This window comes from Schistocerca gregaria, chromosome 4, assembly GCF_023897955.1.
Source record: "Schistocerca gregaria isolate iqSchGreg1 chromosome 4, iqSchGreg1.2, whole genome shotgun sequence".
NCBI classification, from domain to species: Eukaryota; Metazoa; Arthropoda; class Insecta; order Orthoptera; family Acrididae; genus Schistocerca; species Schistocerca gregaria.
The window spans coordinates 605103615-605129632 of NC_064923.1; the positions used below are offsets into that span (position 1 = coordinate 605103615).

General features: G+C 44.0%; 1 protein-coding gene across 1 annotated transcript in view; it reads left to right on the top strand.

Moving 5' to 3' along the window:
* Nucleotides 1-5916: 5916 nt before the first annotated feature.
* The window catches only part of LOC126267829 (F-box/LRR-repeat protein 7-like), a gene marked incomplete at its 5' end in the record, with an annotated part of 219077 nt that continues 198975 nt past the window's right edge, over nt 5917-26018 (top strand). Inside the window, 2 exons of the mRNA XM_049973132.1 lie at nt 5917-6144; nt 15857-16150. Of these exons, the coding sequence (XP_049829089.1) occupies nt 5917-6144; nt 15857-16150 (522 nt within the window). The remainder of the gene's footprint in view (nt 6145-15856; nt 16151-26018) is intronic.

Sequence of the window (26018 nt, forward strand, 5' to 3'; positions counted from 1 at the left end):
ACAGTTTTAATCTGCCAGGAAGTTTAATACCTATATGGTGTGAATTCTGCATTTGTTACGGACTGTATTGTACAGAGAGAGAATAGAGTGGACACACTATAATAAAAGTGCACGTCTTTCTTCTGAGGATACGTGCTTAAGGCTGTATTTTGTGTTCCACATTTTAGTGATTGTGTGTTACAGACATTCGTTCTGTTGTGAAGGTATTTTCAGAGAAACACATGTAACCCGTATAAATCATAATTATATCTTCCTCTGCAACGAGCCAGCTGAGGTCATTAGACCAAAAGAGAAAATACCCTGAACAACACCCGAAATTTTGTAAGTATATTTCGAATACGCTCTGTATAATGATACATGCGGAACAAAATGGCTGCAAAGTACACTTCACATGCGCTGTCAATCAGCCAACCCTGTGTCCTAAGGGGAGGGAATGAAAAGTGAAAAAGAAAGCACTGTGGATACAGAAGTTACTTCGAGGGATTTAAAGCGAGGATGTTGTGCTTAACAGGAAAAAGGAGGGACTAGAAAAACAGTAGTCACGTTGGTACGCCTCGACTTTTACTGAATAATATATTTCTATACCCCATTTCAGTCAGTCGTTGCAGACTGCTTCGCCTAAGACTCTAAGACTTCCCTGGTTCCTTCGGTTATTCCAGGATCCTTTTCTTTAATCTTCTACCATTTTTCAACCTCTTCAGTTTTGAACTGCAGTTCCTAACTAATAAATTATTGTCAGAGTCTGCATTGCGTCTAGAAATATTTGACACTATAAAATCTCGTTTCGATATATCTTTCTTACCATTATATAATCAGCCTAAACCCTTCTGACGTCTGCATGTCTCTTCCGCGTGTACAGCATTCTTTCATGTTTCTTAAACCGTTATCGTTGATTAAATTATACTCTGTGCAAATGTGCAAATTACTATCTGGCGGCTTGCTTTTTCATTCCCTTCCTCTAATCTGTTTTCTCCTACTTTTTTCCCTTCTCGTCGTTTTCCTACTCCCGAATTCCAAGACACCCATTACAATAAAATTTTTGTCCTCCTTAACTATCAAAATACATTGTTTCAATCTCTTCATTATTGGACTAGTTGGCATGCAAATATGTAAAAGTGTGTGTGTGTGTGTGTGTGTGTGTGTGTGTGTGTGTGTGTGTGTAGGCTTCATGTTGATCTTGGCTATGATAATGTGTTCACTCCGCTGTTGGTAGTACGAGGGAGTATTAAAAACTAATGCTACCGAATTTTGTAAGTAGGAACTCTTAAGGGTTTTTAAATGAAACAAAAGTTTTTAACAGTCTACTCATTTACTCTTACTGTAGTACATCGAGAGGTTGTAACAATGGAAAATTGTACTGAAATGCAGGAGGATCTGCAACGAACTGACGCATGGTCCAGGGAATGGCAACTGACATCTACATCTACATCTACATCTACATCTACATCTACATGACTACTCTGCATTTCACATTTAAGTGCTTGGCAGAGGGTTCATCGAACCACAATCATACTATCTCTCTACTATTCCACTCCCGAACAGCGAGCGGGAAAAACGAACACCTAAACCTTTCTGTTCGAGCTCTGATTTCTCTTATTTTATTTTGATGATCATTCCTACCTATGTAGGTTGGGCTCAACAAAATATTTTCGCATTCGGAAGAGAAAGTTGGTGACTGAAATTTCGTAAAAAGGTCTCGCCGCGACGAAAAACGTCTATGCTGTAATGACTTCCATCCCAACTCGTGTATCATATCTGCCACACTCTCTCCCCTATAACGCGATAATACAAAACGAGCTGCCCTTTTTTGCACCCTTTCGATGTCCTCCGTCAATCCCACCTGGTAAGGATCCCACACCGCGCAGCAATATTCTAACAGAGGACGAACGAGTGTAGTGTAAGCTGTCTCTTTACTGGACTTGTTGCATCTTCTAAGTGTCCTGCCAATGAAACGCAACCTTTAGCTCGCCTTCCCGACAATATTATCTATGTGGTCCTTCCAACTGAAGTTGTTCGTAATTTTAACACCCAGGTACTTAGTTGAATTGACAGCCTTGAGAATTGTACTATTTATCGAGTAATCGAATTCCAACGGATTTCTTTTGGAACTCATGTGGATCATCTCACACTTTTCGTTATTTAGCGTCAACTGCCACCTGACACTCCATACAGCAATCTTTTCTAAATCGCTTTGCAGCTGATACTGGTCTTCGGATGACCTTACTAGACGGTAAATTACAGCATCATCTGCGAACAGTCTAAGAGAACTGCTCAGATTGTCACCCAGGTCATTAATATAGATCAGGAACAGTAGAGGTCCCAGGACGCTTCCCTGGGGAACACCTGATATCACTTCAGTTTTACTCGATGATTTGCCGTCTATTACTACGAACTGCGACCTTACTGACAGGAAATCACGAATCCAGTCGCACAACTGAGACGATACCCCATTTCAATGTAGACAAGGGTAATGTGCTGCGAATACATAGAAAGATAGATCCCTTATCATTTAGCTACAAAATAGCAGGTCAGCAACTGGAAGCAGTTAATTCCATAAATTATCTGGGAGTAGGCATTAGGAGAGATTTAAAATTGAACGACCAAATAAAATTAATCGTCGGTAAAGAGGGTGCCAGACTGAGATTCATTGTAAGAATCCTAAGGAAATGCAATACGAAAACAAAGGAAGTAGGTTACAGTACACTTATTCGCCCACTGCTTGAATACTGCTCACGGGTGTGGGATCCGTACCAGATAGGGTTGATAGAAAATATAGAGAAGATCCAACGGAGAGCAGCGCGCTTCGTTACAGGATCATTTAGTAATCGCGAAAGCGTTACGGAGATGATAGATAAACTCCAGTAGGAGACACTGCAAAAGAGACGCTCAGTAGCTCGGAATGGGCTTTTGTTGAAGCTTCGAGAACATACCTTCACTGAGGAGTCGAGCAGTATGTTGCTCCCTCCTACATATATCTCGCGAAGAGACCATGAGGATAAAATCAGAGAGATTAGAGCTCACACAGAGGCATACCGACAATCTTTCTTTCCACGAACAATACGAGACTGGCATAGAAGGGAGAACGGATAGAGGTACTCAAAGTACCCTCCGCCACACACCGTGAGGTGGCTTGCGGAGTATGAATGTAGATGTTGATGTTACTCTTCGTGTCTACATATTTATTTCTCAACGTAATCACCCTGCGACGGACACGTTTCTCCCAACGCGAGACCAATTTGTTGATACCATCACTGCACAGAGTTTGACTTTGTGGACGGAGCCGCAACCTCAGCTCCACATGCACCATTTCACCACTATCAGATGAAGTCCTCGAAATTGTTGTTAAAGTTTCGAAAAAAATATGAAAATTGGATGGGGCCAAGTCGGGATTGTATGGGAGGCGATCGATGGTGAAAATAAAGCGTCAAATTTTGCAGCGTTCGTGTGTGGTCTGCAATGTCACGCCGAAGGAGAGGTGCTCCATGTTCGATTATAGCAAAATGTTTCTCCTCCGTATTGCACGCTACGGTTTGGAACCCTCTAGCGGAAGAGGGATGCAAATATGGAAAGATGAAGAATAAAGATGCATAATGTTGATAACATTACTTTTATTTTAAAAACTTTAAGGGATTTCACATAAAAAATTCAAAGACATTACTTTACAAAACGTTATCATATCTTATCAGCATTCCTATTTTCTTGATCGTTATTAGGTCTATTCCTGCATTATCCATAGTTGTGTTTTGTTGGCAACGTTGTCCTAATCTGACCAGAGGTTCTGTTTTTCCTGTCATCATACTTCGCTAATTCGCTATGTATAGGAGTTCATCCTATGTATTTCACTATACCTGAGAGCCATGAAGTGCACACTAATGAGCCACCTTTGGAACGAAATACTTCACTGATTGTGCACATCAGGGATCCAGCAGTTTGTCGGTAAGCTTGTAGAGGCATGTGGCGTTAGAAGACTGTGGATAGGTCATGTAATTCGCGTACAGACCGGTCCCCTCATCTGAGTACGCCGTGATGGCTCCCGATAGCGACCCAGATGGGTTCCAAAGGGTTTACGTCAGGCGTAACTGGTCGCTGAGAAATCAACGCGAGTCCTCTATAATGTTCCTCAAACCACTGTAGGAACGATTTATCTTCGAGACACTGACATTTATACTGCTGAAAGAGGTCATCGCCGTCGGGGAAGATAACCAAGCAAGAAGGGATGAAGGTACTTTGTAACAATCAGCGTATCTTCGATTACTATCTTGAGTCTCATGCAAGTGCAGGAGAATGTCTCCCACAGCACAATACAGCTCTCACCAGGCTGTATCTTTGACGTACTGCACATTTCGGGGCGTTGTTCACCTCGATGGCAGTGTTTGTGGAGGCGACCAGTGACCTATTGTACCAAAAATGTGATTCACCCGACGAGCCGACGAATTTCCACTGATCGATGGTCCAATTCCAAGGGTCCCGCGCCCACTAAATCGTAATTGACGATGTTGTTGGGTTAACATGTGAATACTTACGGGAGGTCCGCTGCGAAGCTGTATGTTCGACAATGTGCGACAAATGGTGTGCTTCGGAATACTTAACTTGCACCAGAATTGCCTTCTTTTGGCAGAAATGCACACATCACCGTCTGTCCTACTTTACAGAGCAGACAAGCCTACGAACACAAACTCTTTGAAGAGTCGTGGACGTCCAACCATTTTGCACCTAGTGGTAATTTCACTGTCCTTCTACTTCTTTTCGAAAATGCTCACGACAGTAGCACTTTGAAACGTCCCATTAGAAAAATTGTTGAGTTACTGTGCTGAAAAATCTCTTACATTATTTGATTTTCAAACAGCTGAGCAAAACTCAACGTACTCAGACATTTCGATCTTTACCTATTCTGATCAACACTAAACTGACACACAATATTTTTTAGTGCAACGCAATCTAACTTTCAATAATCGGTACAAAAGAATGGACCTGACTAACATTAACCTATACCTTTCACAAATCACTTACCTCACAGAAATCTTCGTTACTCGAACTGCTGCAATACAGCGAGCGCCACTACTGCCAGCTAAATAAAAGATTCAAACTACTGAAGGCACTAACTACTGATAGGCATAGTTAGCAAATGAAAGGTTTTGATAGAGAACAAACAATGTATTTACCTTAATAGTGTTCAAAAGTCATAATGTATATAGCAGTTCATGACATCCATTCTTACAAATGTACTGTCTCTGATGGACACATGTCCAAATCATCCGCTCTCAAAATCCGCCATCTCACTTCCCCACATCCACCGCTGCTGGCGGCTCACCTCCAACTGCGCAACGCTACGCGCTGTTAGCAGCCAACAGCCCAACACTACAATAGCGAATATTCCAACAATGCCACCCAGCCACGGACTGCCCACAGGACAGCCAGTGATTTTCATACAGACCGCTACATGGCGTTACCAATATAAAAACCTAAATAGCCTACTTACAACTTAAACATTCAACCAGCTTCGCCGATTCGGAGATAATAGATCACAGGTTCTGCGTAATAATAATATGTCTTTTGTTAAAGTCGCTTATCTCGATGAATTCCCCCATTTGCAGCTGATACCTTCGCTAGGGTGATCTGCCGTCGGTGTCTGCTCCTCTTACATACTTACGTTATCGCATCGCATGCAACCAGGCGGCATCCAATGTTCTGGCTTATCACTGTATGTTACACGCCACTTTTGCCTCTTCCTGCTCGACGCGTGCCTGAAGACTGGTGGTGTCCTGCAGGTGGTGACCCGGCGAGATGTCGCACGTGGGCCGCGAGCCGACGGGCCCCGGGGCCGTGGCCAGCGCGGGGGCGGCGCTGCTGGCGTCGCGCGGCGCCGTGGGGGCGGGCCTGCAGCCGCCGGTGCCGGTGCCGGTGCCGCCGGCGGCGGGCGGCGGCGGGCGGCTGGGGCGGCTGTCGCCCATGGTGTGCCCGCTGGCCAAGCTGGGCCGCGCGTCGCCCACGCCGTCGCCGTCGCCGTCGCCCGCCTTCGAGCCGTACCGCTACCAGCTGGAGCAGCCGCAGCAGCAGCCGCACCCCGGCTACCACCAGCCGTACCACGCCGCCGAGCACCAGGCCTACCACAAGCTCGGACACGCTTCCGCCGCAGACACCCAGGTCAGTGCCCAGCTCCGCACTTCTCGCCAGTCTCTTCACCTTACCAGAAGAAAAGCGACGTCCCTGGAGACACCGGGGGTTCATTCACGCTTGCCAAGTTACTGGTGCCTTGGCGTGACTAGGATATGGCAGCCGGGGCGCGTGGCCCCAGCGCCCTGCGGTTTTGCGGCAGGAGAAAAATGTGAGGAAGGACAGAAGACCGGGGGAATCGGAAGGGCGATGTAGCAGGGGGAAGAATAGGAATAATTAATAAAAAAAAACAGTCGTAGGTTGCACGATATTCTTAATAAACTAAAGAACGGCGCGTTTCGCCAGGATACAGCATCATCATCAGGCATCTGAAAATTATAACGGGACGACGGCATTACAACAAATAGAGGTCCTATTATGGACTACAATAAAAGAGAAATAACCTTCAAAAACTTGCCGAATAAAATTTCTTAGAGAAACGTAATGTAACTCAGTTAAAATTTTATTCGGTCCGTTTTTTGAGTTTATTTTGCGTTTATAGTAGTCCAGGACAGCACCAAGTCGGATTTGTTGTAATGTCGTCGTCCTGTTATATTTTTCAGACAGCCTGATGATGCCCTATCCGGGCGAATGGTTCAAATGGCTCCAAGCACTATGGGACTCAACTGCTGAGGCCAGCAGTTCCCTAGAACTTAGAACTACTTCAGCCTAAGTAACCTAACGACATAACACACACCCATGCCCGAGGCTGGACCGTAGCAGCAGTGCGGTTCTGGTCTGAAGCGCCTACAACTGCTCGGCCACAGCGGCCGGCTATCCGGGTGATACAGTTATTTCTTGCATTAACAAAGAACATTGTGCAACCTACGACTATTGTCTAAATGGCAGCGATAGAACGTTGCTGTACCACCACGCGAAGATGGAGTGGAATCATTTTCAAAAGAGATTAAGAATGTGAAGGTCACAGTAGACCGCAATCTCGAAAACGTACGATGACAGTTTGTAAAGAAGTCACCAGGAAACTCGAATGGGTTACGCCGAGCAATACAGGGCGTTTGCAAATTTGTTGCACGGAAATAACCTTTAAGTGTGAAAAGGGCAAATAACTTCCAGAAATGTGTGACACAGCACTGAATGTCGTATATCTAAACGCCTTATTTACAAGTGTTCAGTGTGGCTGCCATTTGTAACACAACAAATATCCCATCTGTAATCAAGTTCCTCCCAAATTATGTAAATCAAGACCTGACAAACGCCTATGTTATCCGTTGCCGCTACTCGTCAACGTTTCCCGGAAGCGGACGACAAACGGAACCTCATACACAGAAACCTATTGGGGTTTAATGAGGTGATCATAATGGTCAGAATATTGTTCCACCACATTCAATCCAAGTAGCTACAGTCCAACGCAGTTTTGATGGAACGACAGTACTGATTAATAATAGTTTGTTTTCATTTGGTAGCTTGGGATATTTAGTCATGAACTGTAGCAGCGGATTTGGTTTCATGAAACCACAAACAAAATGACGCACGCTCTGCATCATAATAGGACTGCCTGATCACTGTAGAAATAACTCATTCTTGCATGCCACCTAGCAAGAACCTCGGGAACAAACCGTGTTAGGCGGGAATAAAACTTGAAGATATATTGCATTTTTCAGTTTCGAACCGCGGGACCGCTACGGTCACAGGTTCGAATTCTGCCTCGGCCATGGATGTGTCTGATGTCCTTACGTTAGTCAGGTTTAAGTAGTTCTACGTTCTACGGGACTGATGCCCTCAGCTGTTAAGTCCCATAGTGCTTAGAGCCATTTGAACCATTTTTATATTGCATTCAGTGGTCCACCAAACATATATGTTACTTCTGTAACACGCCGGATTTCACTCCATAAGGCCTATCCCTCCTTTGTATGGAGATAATTGTTTCTTATTTTTCGGTTACCAGACGAAACCACTCTCATTATTTCAAGTAAGCTAACGCTACGAAAGTGTAAAAACTATAATTTGCGAATGTTATTTTCTTTGTTATGGCTTTGCATTGACGATCCATGAAAAAAGGAAATGCATTATTGCTCTAAGTAATGCGACTTTGAACTGAGTGTTGTTCCATGTGTTGAATTGTATTGTAAAAATTTTGTTGATATGCTAAATAGAGTCTAACGTAAACAGCGACGAGGGTTAGAAAAATAGTGACGTCGGCAGGGAATGGAGACAGGGACAATGTTGGGGTTTGCTCTGGCAGCCTGTTATCCCAGCTATGCCACTGTTTAGATGTACAATAGTTTTTTTAACTAACTTTATGACTCTTTCATAATCACAAAAATTAGGTGACTTTGTACGTTCGACTTGCTTTCAAGTGCCTTATAAAGAAAGCTAAGTAGACATTCAAAGATATTACATTAGTAACTACACAAATACGTTGCTATACGACAAAAAATTAAAAGTGGTACAATGGAATGACTTTTGACCTGAGGCTGCATTAAAATACGTCTACTGCCACCATTACGTGCCAGTCACATACCTGTAAAGTAACTGCAGCTGTTTCATCTCTTCTTTAAGACCTGCATCCAGGATATTTTTAATTAATGTTCTGAAAATAACGCAATATTCGATCCGCCGGAAAAACTTCATGAGACACAAACCTTCAGCTAGATCTTTCCTATTTAACAGTTCGTTGCATTTCCTCTATCGGGGGTGGATTGGAAGTAGCTATTGGGTTACATAACATTTCTAAATTAATGTAAATTAATTTAAGAAGTTGACAATCATTATGTGACAATGAGAACGATGAGAAGTATATTCTCTTTATTATGAGAATGACATGATCGGGATGTATTTCAGAGTATGTTGTAGGGAAAAGCATATGGAGTGCCTGTTTTGGAAGGAATTGATGGATGAGGTGTACTTATAAGGAGATGGGTAGGATGTCAATCGGGCAGCGAAAACGTGGATTGGAGCCATTGTTTGGGATGGGATGAGTAGGTCAAGGATGAGTGGACAACTGAAATCATGAGAAGAAAAGGACTGTTTGGTCTTGGAGAGAATGGGGGACCCCTTGAGAGAGGCGCAGCAGATACACGTTTTGGAGGGCTGACCTAACAAGTGAGATTGCAACAATGGGGTGGAGGATGATATTTAAGTTGTGTGGTAATGCTAGATGAAGGCATCTGAAATCTGGTTTCGCAGGACAGAGGGGATCAGGTTGTGGAAAGGGGCCAAGGTGAATTACTGTTAGTTATACAAGAACACACGCAACTTTATTGGTCAAACCAGTGCACAGTTTTCTCTTTAAAACAACAAAGATCAATTCACGTGTGAGGGCCCAAGTAACTTCTCCAGAATAAGTTTAAATGATTGCTTTTAAAATACCAGGATTTAGAGTAACGGCTGAAGGCCTTTCTTAAGCAAATTACAGTATCTTCTCGGCTAAAGGCCGAAATAATATTTCATATCAGCTAAGGAAATTCTTTAAAAGCCAAGCATTTACAAATTCTGGCTAAAGGCCATATTAAGGAAAATTCAAGTTAATTCTTCCACTGAAGGCCGAATAAAAAAATTTTGTTTATCTAATAAAGGAGAGGCTTTAAAGATAAGCTTTTACACAGTACGACAGAAAAACATCTTAAGAGAACTTGAAGTATGTTGTCGGCTGAAGGCCCAATCAATTACTCAAGAATAATTAAATACAACCTTAAGATAAACATTTACACGGCCGGCCGCGGTGGTCTCGCGGTTCTAGGCGCGCAGTCCGGAACCGTGCGACTGCTACGGTCGCAGGTTCGAATCCTGCCTCGGGCATGGATGTGTGTGATGTCCTTAGGTTAGTTAGGTTTAAGTAGTTCTAAGTTCTAGGGGACTAATGACCACAGCAGTTGAGTCCCATAGTGCTCAGAGCCATTTGAACCATTTTTAAACATTTACAGAACACGACTGAAGGCCTTTTCAAGAATTCGAGATAATTAAATCGAAACCTTACAGACAAGGATTTACATATTAAAGCCACAGATTATGAAACAAACGCGGCTGGAGGCCAAAATACAGAGCAACAAAAATTTTAAATGAAACACGGCTGAAGGTCTATTCCTAAAGTTATGAAGTTCGACTGAAGGCCATATACCAAACATAAAACAGACAATATTAAGACGGCTGAAGGCCTGGCACACTACCGGTGACCAAATAAAATGACAATCACAAAAAACGAACAGTGGTGCACAGAAGTGTTCCAAGGGTCGACCTGGGGATGAAACTCTAAGCACAGTTTAGGTGAGACAGGCAGCCAAGCGTAACAGTAAACAATCGGGTGGCAACCCGACCTAGGGACGGCTGAAGAACCAGCCAACAGCCTAATCCATTCCCTTCCACCCGACACACTCGCTGCTCTATTTCAACCGACCGACTGACTACTCCAGTAAACAGACAGCATTGATCTGCTCCTGGAAATCACAGAAACTCCACACTGTTCCCCGTAAATACACTTACACAAGAACTTGAACAATCGTAAAAGCAATCACTGAGGAACAACAAGGACGAATCAATTTGACACACAGAAAGTTTCCACAAGCGGTCGGCGACCAAATACACGTCGTCCGATGAGACGACCGACCGCACGACCAACCCAGGCCGTTCCCACTGAAGTTACGAGCGCCGGCAACGGTCGGGCGATTCTTGGCTGTACTAAGCTGACTGCGGCTCCAACCCGACTCAGATCGATGTTCGCACACTGGCTCGGACCCAACCATGCCGAGGTTACTCTTGCCCATTGGCCACGACATCTCTGCACGAACCGAACCAGGTCCGGCAAGATGACAAACTGACGAGGCCCAGAAACGGTCAAAAGACCAAATACACGTCGCCGATGAAACGACCAACCGAACGACCACCCAACGGTCGTCCCGCTCCGATCTCCTTCCGTCGGTCAGTTCATGTGTGTCGCCAGCGGTCGGCGAGCGCTGGCTGTCCTCACCTCACAGGCGCTCCGTCCCCGACTTCACTGCTGCTGCGTCCGGACTCAACTCTCGACAGACGGCGACCCGAAAATACTAGCGGTCGCTCCAGAGATGGTACGACAGTGCACTTATCGATAAGCGCTGCTGCTGTCACTCACGGGCAGGCAAACCAGCAACCTAATGACGCCAGTAAATCTAATTAAAAGGAAAACAAGGCGACAGAACCACAAAAACAAGATGACGAGCAATAAACGGCATGACCGCGAGCCGCGAACGGCTCAGCATCCTCAAAGGGAGCTCTTGATATTGTACACAATCGAACAAAGTTCCTCGTGGTTCAAACTGGAGTCAGCTACGATGCAATAACCGTTACGTTTGTGCGTATTGGGTAAGTGGTTAACAAACAATAATGTCGGAGTAAATTTCACGTCACCACAAAGAATAACGTAACGAAACAGACGAAACGGCAGGTTAAAAAAAGAGCGAAACGAATGTCAAAGCAAATTATTTATTTAACCCTACGGTGGCCAATTTAAGGACGTTTGTAAACAGAGAGGGAACCGCGTACCTATTAAACTGTTCTTGTTCGTAGCGCAAATTTCCAGGTTAGTTTAGTGCAAACGTTATAAATGTCGATCTCTTCAAGAGCGTTCGTGACCCTGTCTTTAACTTATTAGAGAACCTATTGATTGCTACTTATGCTATCGAGATTAAGTGTGCATGTTAACAGGTAATTATCAGAGATGGATTTTGTAGTTTCAGTGCTGTAAGTATACTCTTTGATCAATATTGTAAAATTTTATACAGTTCTCCGACTGCCAGAGGAAGATGCCATAAGCAGTCTGCATCCCACGTGCCAGACAGCATTTTGTGCAGTCATGCTTAGCGCCACTGTAAGAGTGACAAAACACGACGAACCCGCTATGCGCTTCGTCTTGTGACGTTTCGTTTCTTCATATCAGTGCTTTTACATTTGATGACCCAGTGGTAGCGGTATAGCGTTCTCAGCGAATGAACAGTATTCTGCTTATGCTGTCAAGGTGTGCAGGAAAACATCCAATGGTAGGGGGCAGTGTTCCGATGACTTTATTCCAAGAGCTGCGTAACAGAGAAAGTAACTTTACACAGTATAACTGGTGCTACGAGTAAGATTTAACTCCGTTCCCAGTAAAGATGAAGTTTCCATGGCTGCCATAACTTCATGTTGATGGAGGGCATTTTCGAAGCATTCGGTTTTCCGTGAGGACTCTTTGTGGTGTGGTGACAGGCACAAAAAAGACAGTAAATGGATATCACAAGTCAAAGCAACAGGTTTAGAGGCCACTGCGTAATTTCAGTAAATTGTCAACATAATTTTTTATGTTAATGCTTGTTGTCTTAACAGTCCCCTACCCTGGTCAAAATTCATTTTAACCTTTTGACGTAAGGAAACCATTTCAAGCAGAGAGACTTTTTCTGGGAGTGTCCCTGCAATATGTCAGTAAGGTAGGTTGACTGGATAGCGAACTGTTCAACGGCAGGCATCGGCTGTAAAGTTATGTGAGTCGTTCATTAACCTAGGCTCAGAAACGGACAGAACAAGCAGGCGAGTAATAACCAAGTAATCAAAATTAATATAAAAGCAAAACCGCTTCATAAATTCCATCTTATAGAGTTCTATTAGCAACGCTACAACAGATCAGAGCACGTTTGCCGAAACAGAATAATATTTTGACAGCGCAACAGTTTCTAACAGCAAATTATTAACCTCGAGAATCTTATACATGAAACGGGGATTTGGCAACCCTGGAAACAGCACCTTACGTTAGGAAACATCAGAAAACATGAGTAGTGTCATTTCGACAAGCTATTGACCCTGATATCACTGTTCGTTGAGATGGAGTCGGGATCGGTGAACATCGCGCTATTGCCGAGAAGCCGTCGTTTTACAAAAACAACGACAGCTACTCGGCCGCATATCGTCTGTTTCGTGCTTATTGCAACCTCGCATTTCATGCCGCAGTCCTGTCGGCACATGTTATCAAGATATGAGTACAGAACTTTGACGAAATGGTGATACAGTGTGAAAAGGGGGAATAAGTGTAAAGCTCGTGTGGGCATCGGAGAACGTTTCAAGAATCATCTTGAGGTTTAATCTCTCCTGTCCGTGTCTGCTTGCAATTAGATTCGTTTCTGAATACGGTTCGCCTTGAACAAAACACAATTTCTTACTTTTCTTTTTATTCCCCAGACGTGTCTAACTTAAGCTACAATATCCTCAGTGGGTTTTATGCTATCTTCATGTTGCAATATACTATGTATTTCCTGGATTTTATGTCACTCAGCGTAGTTGATTTGTTGCAAAGCTTGTCATTTTTGCCGGTTCCCTATTATCTTCCTGTGAAGGCCTGCACTAAGTAACTTTTCGTGTCATTGTTTACAAACAACAGAGCTATTCGGAACAAGCTGTCCGCCATCTTGTTTCTGTTGTTTGTAAACAGTGACACGAAAAGTTACTTAGTGCAGGTCTTCACAGGAAGATAACAGGGTAACCGGCAAAAAAGACAAACTGAAACAAAACAGCTACATTGAATTACATAACATCGAGAAAATTCACAACATGTTGTAACAAGAAGATAACATAAAACCCACTGATGACGCTGTAACTTCAGGGAAACACGTATGGGGAATAAAAAGAAAAATAAGGAATTGTGTTTTGCTCAAGGCGAACTCTCTGCAAAAACAAATGTTCCGAGAGTGGAAGAAGCCTTCAAGCGAAGTCCCAGGCGTTCTGCACGCAAGCATGCGTTGCAGCTTGACATGCCGGATCGCAGTCTAAGGCGAATATTGCGAACTGCAATACTACCCGTACAGAATTCAGATAGTGTGAAAACTAGATGCGGACGACCTCCTAAAGAGACTACGATTTTGCCAGAAATCATAGGACCTTTTTTTTTTTTAAAGTCGATCGCGCAATGGTGCGAACGTTAAGTTCACATGTTGAACCATTTCCTAGAGAGACAGCTTGGTGATCTTCCTGTAACTGCAAACACATTCTTCCAGCAATATTGGGCGACGTGTCATGCCTTACAGCATTCCTCCTTTCTGGTGATTTCAGCTACAAGAACGGGCACATTTCCTGGTCTCGAAGATCCCATGACCCTTCAGAACGTCATTTCTATGTTTGGGGGTTATTTGAATGTCAGATGTTCCTGTGTGATCCACCACGCACTATCCAGGAACTGAGGCATCAAATTCGACGGGGCCCGCATCTCGTGGTCGTGCGGTAGCGTTCTCGCTTCCCACGCCCGGGTTCCCGGGTTCGATTCCCGGCGGGCTCAGGGATTTTCTCTGCCTCGTGATGGCTGGGTGTTGTGTGATGTCCTTAGGTTAGTTAGGTTTAAGTTGTTCTAAGTTCTGTGGGACTGATGATCTAATATGTTAAGTCCCATAGTGCTCAGAGCCATTTGAATCATTTGAAATTCGACGGGAAGTTAATCGAATTCCATTGTCAGTCCAGCAAGATGTAATGTCTAGCTTCCTTAAAAGACTTCAAATGTTAGCGAAGGAAAATGGCATCAACCTACTTTATGCCTTTTCCAAGTGAGGAACATTTTAAATTGCAAGCGTTGTAAATTCATGTTGTACTTCATTTATACCACTATGAATAAATGTATGTCAATAAATTTATGTCACTGGTGCAGGTTTCAAAATCTGTAGTGAAACTGTGCACCTGTCACACAAATATCCGAAAAGCTTCTCACGTATCTAGGACATTTATTCCGTTTACTTGTGCATCAGTTTTTTTCGCATCAGCTTTCTGATTGGTTTAATTTGGCTTTTTCGCCTGTGCCAACTTCTTTATCTCAGCGTAGTACTTACGTACATTTCCTTGATTATTTCTTGTAAGTATTCAAACTTCTATTTTGCCCTATAGTTTTTGTCCGTGTAGTTGCCTCTAGTACCACGCGAGTTTCTACCTGGTATCGTAAAATCATCGCGTCCCTTTCTCTAGACAGTGTTTTCTACACGCTTGTTTCTCGCCAATTCTGCGAAGAACCTCTTCATTTCTTATGGGTCGACTTGATTTTCAGCATTTTAATGTAGCTTCACACTCAGACGCTTAGATTCTCCTCCTTTCCGGTTTCCCTCATTCCGTGAGCCACTTCAGTACAGTGCTGTGTTAATACGTACATTCTCAGAAATTGCTTCCTCTTCGTTGACACTGATAACTTGTTTTAGCGAGTGATATCATCTCTCACTGTGCTCATTTATTCTTACATCCACGCATCGCCCTGAATGCGTTATTTTTGCAGAACTCCTTCAGTTTATCTGCCTTGTGATTTGTAATTCTGACGTTCAGTTCATCGCTAATGCCATGACTGCTACTCTTCATTACTTCCGTCTTTCTTTCAGTGCGTATTTGTGGTCAGTAGACTGTGATTCCATTCAAGAAGTTCTGAATTTTTTTCTTACTTTCACTGACGATGGCTTTATTTCCATATTTCTTGGCTTATGTATACCTTTGAACTGTAGGGAAGAAAGACGGCATCCCCATCTTAAGCCCCTTTGAATGTGAACTTTCCTCTCATCATTTATTTGCCAAGAACGTTACTGTTGTAATATTTCACTAACAGATCTTGTTATTTACATTCTCGTTTACAAACGCCAACTGAACATACCCAGCTACCCGACTCCAGCTACCTGTAAGGTACTCGTTAGTTATGGATAACCCCATTAACTTGCGCTCGGTGATCGCAGTTATCAACTGACAGTCAACGGGCTGTACTAGATTCGTGCACTTGGTATCCTTGCAGGCGTACCAGCTCCGGGCGTCGCCGTCGTTAGAGCACCAAGCCTACCACCACAAGCTCGGGAGGTCGTCGCCGGCGCTGGACCACCGCCAGGGCTACCACCACCAGCTGGAGCAGAGTTACCACCTGCTGAGCCGCAGGTCGCCGTCGCCGTCGCCGCCGCCGCCCTGCTACCACCAGGCCTACCACCACAAGCTGGGCCGAGCGTCGCCGTCTCTCGACCAGGGCTACCACACCCTCGTCTCCCCCAGCCCGGGGCCCTCCACGCCGGGGCCCTGGGTCGAGCCTGCCAGCAAGGTGAGTGAGTAGCTGGCTTATGCAGTGAGCTAATCACTACAGATCTGTGATCAAAGGTGGGAGGAGGGGAACAACATCGATATGCTGATTATGTTATCAGAGGTCTTAGCTTTTGTTTGAAAGGAATGTGTACTATGTGATCAAAAGTGTCCGGACAACTGGCTGAAAGTGACATACAAGTTCGTGGCGCCGACCATCGGTAATGCTCGAATTCAGTATAGTGTTAGTCTACCCTTAGCCTTGATGACAGCTTCCACTGTCACAGGCATACATTCAGTCAGGTGCTGGAAGGTTTCTTGGGGAATGGCAGCCCATTCTTCACGAAGTACTGCGCTGAGGAGAGGTATCGATGTCGGTCGGTGAGGCCTGGCTCGAAGTTGGCCTTCCAAAACATCCCAAAGGTGTTCTATAGGATTCAGGTGAGAACACTGCGCAGGCCAGTCTATAACAGGGATGTTACTGTCGTGTAACCACTCCGCCGCAGGTCGTGCATTATGAACAGGTGCTCGATCGTGTCGACAGATGCGTCGCCATCCCCGAATTGCTTTGCAACAGTGGGAAGCAAGAAGATGCTTAAAACATGAATGTAGGCCTGTGCTGCGATAGTGCCACGCAAAACAGCAAGAGGTGCAAGCCCCCTCCACGAAAAACACGACCACAACGTAACACCACCGCCTCCGAGTTTTACTGTTGGCACCACACACGCTGGCAGATGACGTTCACTGGGCATTCGCCATACCCACACCCCGCCATCGGATCGCCGCACTGCGTACCGTGGTACGTCGTTCCACACAACGTTTTCCCACTGTTCAATCGTCCAATGTTTACGCTCCTTACACCAAGCGAGGTGTCGTTTGGCATTTATCGGCCTGATGTGTGGCTTATGAGCAGCTGCTCGACCTTGAAATCCAAGTTTTCTCACCTTCCGCCTACCTGTCATAGTACTTGCAGTGGATTCTGATGCAGTTTGGAGTTCCTGTGTGATGGTCTGGACAGATGTCTGCCTATTACACATTACGACACACTTCAACTGTCGGTGGTCTCTGCCAGTCAGTAGACGAGGCCGACTGTACGCTTTTGTGCTGTTCGTGTCCCTTCAGGTTTTCACTTCACCATCACATCGGAAACAGTGGACCTAGGGATGTTTAGGAGTGTGGATATCTCACGTACAAACGTATGACGTAAGTGACACCTAATCACCTGACTACGTTCGAAGTCCGTGTATTCCGTGGAGCACCCAATTCTGCTCTCTCACGATGTTTAATGACTACTGAGTTTGCTGATATGGAGTACCTGGCAGTAGGCGGCAGCAAATTGCACCTAATATGAGAAACGTATGTTTCTGGGGGGTACCCGGATACTTTTGATCACATAGTGTATTTAAAACTACATCCTCTAAGGCTGTGGTGAAGTAAACCCGTTCTTTTTGCGTCACTTTAGGTACACAGATATCAACTACCAATCGACCTACATCTGCAGCTATAGTCCGCAAACTACGTTATGGTGCGTGGGTTACATCTGTTGTCACCACCATTTCCCCAATCCCTTTCCATTTAGAAACAGCACGTAATAATTTCTTCATCGTGGTCATTTCGCAAGATGTATTGGGCAGGAAGTAACGCTCTCTGAATCTGAACTCTAAAATCGCTTTATGCTGCATAACGCCACTCATGTAACGTCTGCCACTTGATTTTGTTGAGTATCGCCGTAACACTCTCGCGCCTGGTTAGCAATCCAGTGACGAAACGGTCCTGTGTTTCTTAGATCGTCTCTACGTAATAAGGCTTGTAAGCAGTTCTCAAAATCGCTCGAACAAGAGTTTTGTAAGCAGCCTCTCTTGGATGAAATATACCGTCCAGTCACATTAATGTTATTACTGCCAACTTACGACGTCAACGTTCAGTGACCAGCCACAGTCGATATGTGGCAACACTGGCAGTGGAGAGTAAATAAAGCGTGTTGGGGGGATGCGGAGAAACAGTGCAGTCATTGTCGTAATAGAGAAAAGGTGCTATCTACCTGACTTCCAAGACGGGGAATGATCATTGGCTCTAATGCCAAGGGAAGACGCATTTCTGAAACGGCTATGTTTTTAAACTTTTCACGTGCCTTCGTGGTTAAAGAACACCGTGTATGGCTAAATGATGCTATCCAAAACCGACACTGAAGCATCTGTGATGAACCACGGTCCATATATGACAAGGATGAACGACTCCTACTGAAATGTGTACGGGCGAATAGATGTGCAACTGCTGAGCAACTGACCGCCGATATGTACCAAGGCGTACCAACATTGGTTTCGCAGCAGGCTCCTATGTCATGCACTCATGCTGATTGCTGCTCATCGGCAACGAATGCTGGAATTCGCACGCAAACACCGCAGTCGGGCGTCCACTGGGTGGCGACAGGTGGCTTTATCAATGTTTTATCCTCCATCATTCAGATGACCGTAGGCTTTTATGGCGTGAAACTTCTGAAAGCAAACACCGTGCAACAACTGTAGCAAGGATGTAGCCCGGAGAAGGGAGCGCTGTGGGTGTGGAAGGCACATTGGATCAACACAAGTATGCATCTGTCCTTGGGGCCATGTCCGTTCCTGTACGCAGTTTGCTTTTGCTCGGCAAGATTGTGTACCAGCAGCACAACGCAACCTGTCATGCGGTTCGCAGCGTACCTGGCTGGTTCGAAGAGTACCAGGGTGGTTTTACAGTAATCGTCTGGCCACCAAGTTGCCGGAATTGAAACACAATCGAGAATCTGTGGGACCAATTCGAATGGGGTGTTCGCTCCATGGATCCTCAACCGACAAATCTAGTGCATCTGGCCACGGTAATGGCATGGCTCCAAATCCTTACCTTTACCTTCCAGAACCTCATTTACTCTTTGCCTACACCTCTCGCAGCGCTCTGCGTTGCAAAAGGTGTTTATTCGGGCTTTTTACAGGTTGTCACATTAATATGATTGGCAGTGCACAACTGCTTAATATTGTTCCAGTGAATTTCAGTCTTTCACCTTCTTTTCCCGCAGTTTATGTTGTCATGCTAATTTAAGTCTCTCAAGACAGCTATTACTAAATATCTCTCGGTTGTTGGAGTTTTCAGCGGTTTACTGAAAGGTGTACAACTTAGCTTCCGCCGTTTGTTGATAGGTGGAGACAACGTTAAGTAGCGGTCGAAGGAAACAGATCGTAGACGTCAGGCAAATAGCTTGGACCTCGGTCAACATAAACTCATTCAAGCATTAGTCGATCTGTGTCTGCATCATAAAGTCGTTCTTGAATGAAAATGTCAATTTACGAGTCTAATTCTCGTCATTTGTGGGAGATGTTATTGTTTTGTTTCAGTATTAAGAAAACAGCGGCTGAGTCTTATTGAATGCTCTCAAGTACGCTTCCAGAACGGTGATTTTAACGTCCTAGACCGGCATTTTCGAAGATGCAGAACTGAAGACATTGCTGAGTGAAGACTCGCGTCAAACTCAAGAAGAATTAGCACGATTAATGGGAGTGACACAGCATGCCATTCCATAACTTCTCAAGGTTGTAGCATGATTCACGAAGAAGGAACTTAAGTCCCGTGTGAGCTGAAACCAAGAGACGTTGAACGGCGTTTGTGAACAGTTGCTTCAGAGGCAAAAACGGAAGGGATTCCTGCATCACGTTGTAACCGGGTACACATAATGGGTTCATTAGGATAACCCTAAACGCAAAAAATCATGGGGATATCAAGGCCATGCTTCCACGTCGACGGCGAAACCGACTATTCAGTGCTCCAAGATCATGCTCTGCCTTTAGTGGGACCAGGTCGGCGTCGTGTGCAATGCGTTTGAGCAGAGCATTAAAAGACAAGCGGCCGCAGTACAGCGAGAGACACGAAAAAATGATTCTGCAGCACGTTAGCGCTCGACCCCTCGTTGCAAAAGAGGTCAAAACGTCCTTGAAAACGTTAAAATGGGAAGTCCTACCCCACCCGCCGTATTCTCCAGACACTGCTCCCTCTGATTATCACCTGTTTAGATCAATGGCGCATGGCCTGGCTGACCAACACTTCCGATCTCATGAAGAAGTCACAAATTGGATCTATTCGTGGATTGCTTCAAAAGATGAACAATTTTTTCGACGCAGAATTCGTACACTGCCCGAAAGATTGGAAAAAAGTAGTGGCCAGCGATGGGAAATACTTTGAATGATACATGTGTAACCAATTTTCTGTATTAAATCCTCAAATGTTGGAAAAAGAACGGCGGAAGCAAAGTTTTACACCTTGTAGCAATAGTACAATCGTGCAGTAATCGGTCTCTTCATCTATTTGTGCGCAATACGTTATATTTGCTTACATTCGAAGTCAACTGACATTCCTTGCACCTATCTTCGATCCTCCGCAGGTCTTCCTGTACTTACTAGTTCCTCCATTTTTGGAGAGTGCTTGTATCCCGCAACTGTATATTCAGTTAAGGAAACAACGGTCTAGTTGGTGACGTGAACTTCATTTAAGTCCGCGACCGGTTTAGGTCTTCACATACATGCTGTTTGCGAGTGGAGCTGAAACGACCACGCTTCTTCTTCTTTTTCTGCTTCACAGGGTCGGCATGTCAATCTTGAATTGGCATTATTAACGGTAAACGGTAGCCACACCTGCTCCTCTCGTCCCGGGACAGGTATTTGTGCACCCCATCTGTTTGCATATAGTCTTACCCCAGTCAGAGTACGAGAAGCTGCTGGCGAACAGTAACTGAATTGGGACGTGAGTACCACATCGGTATTCACCTAGTAGGATGTGGAGAACCACTTAACCATCACATCAAGGCTCGTCAGCACACGAGGCCTCGTCGTTAACACGCCGGGTGGGCGGATCCGATCCGGACCGGCGCTGCTCCCTGAATCCCGGAAGTCGCTGCACTAGAGCGCGCGGTTTCACAGGCTGGTCTCTATCTGCAACTGCAGGGTTTAATGCATATTATACTGGATGTACAGTGTGGTCGGAAACAGACCGAAAAGCTTGTAAGCGTGTTGTAGGGGGGTTTGTGACCAGAAGTAATTGTCAGGACAAAAATTCCATGCTTTGCACCGGTTCCTAGTTACTTACCATTAATGTTTGCCAGTAAGTTCGTCACTTGCGCAAATTCATACATCCTGCCAGAGGTGGTGTCGCCAAAAGTGTTCTTCGTTTGGTTTCCTCAAAAGGAACACACGTAGCTTTTGTCCACCTATCTTAAATCTATCACTTCCAAAAAAGGAAAATTTTAACTTTTAATGAGCATTTCAATAAATGGTTACTCGCGTCCGTGCATTACCGCATTTTAGCACGAGCAGGTGCTTGAATATCCGCACGACGAGCTGATTGATTAACTGCAGTGCTAAATAATGTGGAAACGGTGCTGTGTATGGATTTTGTTTCTTAATCTTTTATTTCTCATCACAATCTCCGCAGCAGCATCCTTACAAGATTTTCGGCTGTTTGTAATCCCCTTATTTACATATGTACATAATAGACACCAAAAATTACGATTATGTACAGTATGAGTACCGAAAAAATATATATCTTAAATTGTGTTGCTGTGGAGCAACGCCGGCCGTTGTGGCGAGCGGTTCTAGGCTCTATAGCCTGGAACCGCGCGACTGCTACGGTCACAGGTTCGAATCCTGCCTCGGGCATGGATGTGTGTGGTGTCCTTAGGTTAGTTAGGTTCAAGTAGTTTTAGGTTCTAGCGGACTGATGACCTCAGCAGTTAAGTCCCATAGTGCTCAGAGCCATTTGAACCTTTTTTTTGTGGAGCAACGTCAAATGATAAAGAAGTAGAGGTCGGTTGTGTTTAAATATTCTATGCCCAATGATGCAGTGAGAAAAATGAACGTGTCACGATACTGAAAACTGTAGAATTCGATACATTAAAAGTATGGCTTAGTTTCAATAGGAGTTATGTTCTGACATGTTCAAAATTTCATACTATACCTATAATAAGATAAAAGTAATCTTTGCATTGGATAAAATTCTAAAATGGTTGCAGTGAGCGGTGCGTCCAGGTCAATTGTAAAGTAACATCCTCTGGCGTTAGTGTTCAAAATTACGACAAAGAGTTAGTGCGCCTGTATATGATATTATATAAAGGCCGTCTTTCACGGGCAAGGTGGAGTGCTTAGAAAAACGTTTACTAACTCTAGGATTAGATGCAACTAAGACATTCTTTCAGTAGTGTGTGTGTGTGTGTGTGTGTGTGTGTGTGTGTGTGTGTGTGTGTGTGTGTGTGTGTGTTATGGGGGGGTGGGGGGGGGGGGGTCACCGACCCTGCATCTTCCGTTGCGCATAAGGAATCTGGGATGGAGTCTGTTCGGATATCATGAGAAGATCGAAGCTATCGTCTTCACTTGTACAGTATTTAAATGGTGAGAATGTATTTTTCGATGCAGGAGACATTAAAATGATTTGATGTTGGACTTTCGCTGTAGACAATAACCACCGAAAGCTGCTGAGAGTTTTTATTTTTCTTATTCCGCAGTTAGATTCAACCTGAGCTCATCGTGTGGCAGAACGTTTATGACTTTTCGTGGTGAATCCCATATGTCTACAATTTTGAAATGTAATCCATAATTATTAATCATTGTACTCAAAAATAAAAGTGTAATAAATGAATGAGCCATGTTGTTTCATGTTAGTAATTATTTACAAAGAAATTTCTTTCATAGAAATCAGTGTTGGACGTTTTGACGAAAATTTAATTTCAGATATTATCCGGAAACATTCTAGTGTTTCAATAGTTTCTTACTTGGGGGCGGCCACTTACGACTCTTGGAGTCCTAGCGCTTTCTGTTTTTTTCCAGCGTCTTCTTACTTACTAGTCTAATAAAGCTAGTGTGATTACTTTTGAAGCCGAAGAATTGCATTCCAACAAAAAATTCGCTTTCGTCTCGTAACGGCCAGTACAGGATCAAGAAAAGAATACGGCACACCTGTTGAAGTACTAGCGCGTAAATGCAGCTCATCACACGTCTGTAACTGCAGTCTCTCTTTTATCCGAACTGACAGCTGTTTCTGTGACATAAATCTGTGCCTTTTACAGTTCCACTACTTGGTTTTGTCATACTGAAAGGCGAAATACGTTGGCTTCCCTTATTCGAACATTCGTAGCTAGCGCCAAGTGGCTACGTCCAATTATCCCAGGATTACTTCTGGGTTCTTCTCAGTCATGGCTTTATAAACCACCAAATTACTGGATTTTTTGGGACTGTAATAGTGCCGTTCCTTTAGCCTTGATTGCAGAGATAATCGTATTTCAAGCATACAATTCCGCTTGACGGAAATAAAAACCACAGGACTAAATCTCTGGTCTGATAATAAAATGGAGTCATCGGCGTGCCATAAAACTTTTATGTAACCCATTCCCTCTCTAAGGCCCGTTTGATAGTCGGCACTTGTGGTTAATTTTGTTTTCCGCTATGTTTATGGCCGTTCTTATGTTATTTTCATTTTGGTAGATGTCTTATCTTTACCAGGTTTTTGCCGTGATGGTCCGGAAAAAAGAACGTTTTCTAAAGCTGGTATTCATGTCAAAAATACGCCTGTGAATGTTACTTTATAAAGGGCGACTCTCTACCACTAAGATATGACCCACAAAACTGAATCAGACAATCATATACGCCAATTATCCCAAAATTTACATTGCAATTACGGAACGTGGCCGACACCAAAAAAGTTTGACGTTGCTCTGTGAATGTGATGTGTTCACTCGATTTCTTTATTCAGCAACCTGTGGTTGAATTTGAGAAATGGGGAACTTATTCGGTACTGAAAAGTCCCCTAACATTCTTTTATTTCCGTTCTCAATTGGCTGTGTGAAGACGCCAATGAGCCACTGCTACAAATATCATGCGACAAAAATATCATTCTCTGTTGAAGCTTCCCCTTCTAAATGAGAATAATTTTCTTTCTTGCTGAGTGGAAAATAGCGTAGCGATAACATATGACTTACAATTTTTTATTTATTTATCAGGATGCGTCGAACATGAGAGCTAAATACTTTTACCATAGAACGAGTCAGTATATAGTCTCCAGAAATCCGAGTACAAAATTTACAAACGAAAGAACTAAAGAAATCACAAAAAACGAAATAAAATCTTTAAGAAAGTGTACGAATAAATGAAAAATTATACATGAAAGCCACCAATGTGTAGAGGAACTCTGTACAGAATAGAAATTGTATGGCAAGACTATGGTTCTGTTTTTGATCTGGCCTTGTTAATGTGCTTCCTGCGTTTCTCCGAATGACACCAGGGTCTCACGTGTGCTACTTTCCTTAATCCTTGTAAAAATATGGGACCGTTCCACTGAACCACCTCACTTATGACTGCAACCAGCTCAAATGCAGAGTACGATCGTAGTTATCAGATCCAGTAGCATTTGTATAGGCATGCGTCCGCTTCATAATACTGTGATATTGACCAACGTAACGGGCATTATTGCAAGTACTTTTCGTCATGGTCATGTATTTATTGAAAAATGCCTCAGGATGATGAAGGTAACGTTGGTCAGTACCACAATAGGACGACTCGGTAAGCTCGAGTAATGAGTGTTGTTGGAATCATCTTCAGCTCTTTCATTGATTGCATCCGACGTCGTAATTTCATTCTTCGGCGAGACAGTCGGTGGGAGATATTACGCATCTAGAAAACATTGGGTATAATGTACGGCTCTTAATAGCATAACTTAATTACTTTAATATTTACCCAGCTGACTTCTTAAAGATGAGTGAAGCCCATTCCACATCGTTCTGATTAAAATGGCTCTGAGCACTATGGGACTTAACATCCGAGGTCATCAGTCCCCTAAACTTAGAACTACTTAAACTTAACTAACCTAAGGACATCACACACATCCATGCCCGAGGCAGGATTCGAGCCTGCGACCATAGCAGGTTCCGGACTGAAGCGCCTAGAACCGCTCGGTCACAAAGGCCGGCTCCACATCTTTCTGTCTCCGAAAATGCTATATGAAAAATATACTTTAACCACAATAAAACTGATGTGTCATAACGCCAGAATCGTTTTATTGTAATTATATTGTAATGAAGGTCAGATATACGACGGCGTGATGAAATGAAGCGTTTCTGAATTTTTAAATGAAAACTCATAAAGATTTTTAAATAAAACACACTTTATTACCATTCCTGATGTAATGAATATTACGTGACAAATACAACCTTCACACAAAAGAAACGAGACTAATATGTCACACATTGGTGCAAGTACCAGCAGTTGATTTTAGACATAAATAAAAGTAACGTATTGGGTTTCGTAAGTCAAAGGGCTTTCCATTATTTTCGATTTCATTATCGGTAATCACCTGAGTGTCCGAAAAGCTGATGACAGACTGCCATGAATCGCAATAATCCCAAAGCAAAGTAATTCACCCACAAAAGAAGTTGCTGGGAAAACAGCCATTCGAGAATTCCTGAGTATTGTTCCACTCTGAGGAAGAGACAGAGACGAACGGTGAGTGTCGTCACGGGATCGTTTGGTAAGCACGAGAGCGTTGCGAAGGGTTGCAACAAACCAATCCGAGACGCAGACGCTACAAGAGAGAAGGTTTGCAGCACGGCGAAGCTTATTCCTGAAATTCCGGGAGCTTACGTTGCAACTAGAGTCAGGAAAACATCTCTTCCTCCCACGTACTTCTCGAGCATGAATAAACTGCTTACGATTACATCTGTTATGTTTTATCGGTATCGGCTTATAATTGTGCAATAACCCCATACGCCGGCCGGAGTAGCCGAGCAGTTCTAGGCGTTTCAATCTGGAACCGCGCGACCGCTACAGTAGCAGGTTCGAATCCTGCCTCGGGCATGGATGTGTGTGAAGTCCTTAGGTTAGTTACGT